Here is a 3550-nt window from a genome sequence, read left to right on the forward strand (position 1 = left end):
TTTTTATCGATCGTTTGTGCAACCGGGCATTAATATTGTATTATAAGATTAAAAAATAAATTATGAGCGCTTTGGTTTAGGCTTTAAACCACTCTATAGACTATAGTATTAATAAATTAATTAAAAACTAGGTATGTGTACAAAAATTCAATGCAAGCAGCATGCAGCAGTATGCTTTGAGGTTCTATAATATTAAAGTGCCTATCTATTATATAAAATAAATTTAATAACCGGCAACGATTGTATGCTTTTGGCGAATAATAATGCAAAGTTAAAGCGAATTCCTTCATTTCCTGCGTGTATCTTCCACCTGTTGATTTATTGTGATTTTTTGATTCATTATTAAACAACTCCAAAACATTACTTAGGTACCAAAATGGGCAAAATAATAATTCAAAAAAAGCAATTTACCAAGCTAAGCATAAAAAAAAATCAAAACTATAAAAACTTAAATTATAGGTAGGTACCATTAAAATTATTTATAATAATATTTTGTTGCTCAGAATCAATATGACCATCATTTTTCAAATTGTTGACCAAATCTTTTAAATTATCTACTTTTTTTGTGTCCTGCGTAACTTTTGATGGAGATATTTAATTTTCCTTTTTAATTTTAATTCACTGGTATATGAATCAGATGTTTGTACTTCTTTATCACAATAATTAGAGTTTTCAGCTAAATTTTCAGCTATGGAACCATTTGAACCACAAATGGGTTCAACTGGTTCAAGAATAGGTTCACAAATAGGTTCAAGAATGGGTTCGTCTAAAATGTTATAACTGATAATATTTATTATTGCAACATTAATACATTTGTTATTATTACATTGTTGCATTTTTTTTAAAAATTTTATGTCATAAAAAAAGTATCCATAGGCATAGGCGTAAAAAAGAGGAGAGACTAGGGAGGCTCCCTAGCCTAAGGCCCCTCTCAAAAAAAAAATATTCAGACAAAACTTATCAAGCAATCAATAAATGATTAAAATACAAAATTTTTTATATAGTCCTCCCCTAAGTCAAAAACAGTATTAAGCCTATGCCCATAGGTACCTAAATCAAATTTAGAATTTAATTTAATGTATTTTGAAATACACTGGTACTTACCAATACGCAATTGATTTCTCTGAGCTGGTAATTTTCTTATTTTTATGGGTTTAGGTTGTAAATAAGATGGAAAAGTCTTAAAAATAGATGGCACAGAATCAATTTTTAACAATGGTCTATCAGAATCAGGTCTATGTACATAATCTTCTTCAGTGAAATGTTCACTACAAACTCTACTCCATTGTGTAGGTTTGAAGTTTTTTCTTTTCGAAGCATTTACCCATTTATCAAGTAAAATATTGTTCTTTAAGGGGAAACTGAAAATTTTAAAAATGTGTTAACAATAAAATGTATTAAACACATACTCTTAATAAGAAAAAATATCTTGATATTTTAAAAAGTTAGTAAAGTACCCACTTAAAAAAGTGTATTGGTTGGCCCTTTATGTATCTATTAGAACAACCATAATCTGAACAGGATACAACCATAATGATGGAAAATTACAAATAAATTATAAACAAATTATTATGTAAGAACAAAATGCTTTAATGTAATTTCTCAAGTAATTTATTCTGTTTACTGCATAATTAACTATAAATATAAATATAACAATTATGCATTATAACAAATGTTTTGCCAACTGAAAACATGGCGTCCGATGCCTTCAACTGATAATCAATGCTTCAACTGATAATGGGAGTTCGCTATCTAGTATTATATCACAGATATAAAATACTAGATAGCTAACAAGCCATCAAATATTGAAGTTAGCCGCCATAAGCGTGTAGGTCAATGTTTACATAAATGCCTTATCAATACTGCGTGATAACATGATAGTATTCGGCGACCGACGTTCGCATTTCGCATTTTGCATTCTCTCATTAATGATACAAGTAAGTCACCAAGTATTCTTGATCCATCTATTATTAATATTTTTCTTACCCATGTAGGTAGTTACTAGCTGTTGATATAAATTAATTTATTATAAGGTATGTAAAAAACATTTTTTAAAAGAAATGCATATTTTTGTATATTTTATTAAATAACAACAGAATTACAAACCAAAGTAAAACAAAAAAGAAAAACAAAGTAAAAATATTGCATAAAATAGCATTGAACAAGTAATCAAATATACAATACATATTATTATTATATTAATATAATATGTAATGTTAAGTCAACGTTAATGGTGGTATACTATTTGCTGCCGAAATACCGTCCAGCTAATCAACACTATGCTTACTAATAGATCATTTAAAGTTCACATGAATGATAAAACTAGCAACTTTAGAACATTAAATAACGGCCTAGCGCAAGGCTCGGTATTAGCACCTCTATTATTTAATGTCTATATAGCCGACCTCCCATTGACTCACTCCATTAAATTCGCATACGCTGATGACCTAGCTATTGCAACTCAACACAAAGACCTCAATGAAACAGAAAGGATACTCACAGACAATCTCATTACTCTAGGTAACTACTTCCAAGCCTGGAGACTAAAACCTAACACCAGCAAAACAGAAGCGTCCTGTTTCCACCTCAACAATAAACTTGCTAGCGCTCAACTAGACATAACTTTCAACGGAGACGCTCTAAACCACAATTGCCACCCCAAATACCTTGGAATAACACTGGATCGCACACTCTCCTTCAAAACTCATCTCGAAAATACTGCCGCCAAACTTAACTCCAGAAATAATATAATACATAAACTCTGCAGTACATCTTGGGGTGCTTCGGATCACACTCTGCGATGCTCGGCTCTTGGTTTGGTCTACCCAGTAGCTGAATACTGCGCATCCGTCTGGCTAAATAGCGCTCATGTGGCAAAAGTAGACACCCAACTAAACACTACCATGAGATTAATATCTGGCACAATAAAATCGACACCTACTCACTGGCTCCCAACATTAACAGCAATTGCTCCCCCACCACTTCGCAGAGCGAGCGCCTTAGTTAAAGAGCTCTCAAAAATAAATCTCAATCATGAACTGCCCATTAATAATTTTATTGACGACGCGACCAAAACACGATTGAAGTCTAGAAAACCGACACCAAAAACAGCTAAGGACCTAATCAATGCAAACTTCGACATGATGACGCAATAGGAACAAACGTGGGCAGCCGCGGCAGAGAACGACAACATCCTATGTAACATATCACCAGGACATATACACAAAGGATTTGACCTACAGCGAAATCTGTGGTGCACACTTAATAGAATACGAACCTCACACGGTAGATGTGCAGATTCCTTGCACAAATGGGGCATGAGAGAATCACCAAAATGTGACTGCAGAGCAGAGAAGCAGACCATCTATCACATAGCATTTGTATGTCCTATCCACGCCTACCAAGGTCCCAGAATCGACTGCCTCACAACCCCTCCAAAATATATTAAATGGCTGGAGGAACTAGAACTAGATCTCTAATACCTTATCGTTACCTTATTAATATTACTCATATTTTCTCTTTTTTTTACTTGTTTATTTTTATTTTATTC

The 3550-nt window shown here is 32.7% G+C and overlaps 1 protein-coding gene across 1 annotated transcript; it reads right to left on the minus strand.

Annotated features, from left to right (window-relative positions):
- Nucleotides 1-554: 554 nt before the first annotated feature.
- LOC111028986 (THAP domain-containing protein 1-like) lies at nucleotides 555-1532 on the minus strand. Its single transcript, XM_022307790.1, has 3 exons — nucleotides 1458-1532; nucleotides 1105-1348; nucleotides 555-766 (listed from the first exon to the last, which is right to left on the minus strand). The coding sequence occupies exons 1-3, from the start codon at nucleotides 1530-1532 to the stop codon at nucleotides 555-557; spliced, it is 531 nt and encodes a 176-aa protein (XP_022163482.1).
- Nucleotides 1533-3550: the final 2018 nt, after the last annotated feature.

This window comes from Myzus persicae, unplaced genomic scaffold, assembly GCF_001856785.1.
Source record: "Myzus persicae strain clone G006 unplaced genomic scaffold, MPER_G0061.0, whole genome shotgun sequence".
Lineage (NCBI taxonomy): Eukaryota > Metazoa > Arthropoda > Insecta > Hemiptera > Aphididae > Myzus > Myzus persicae.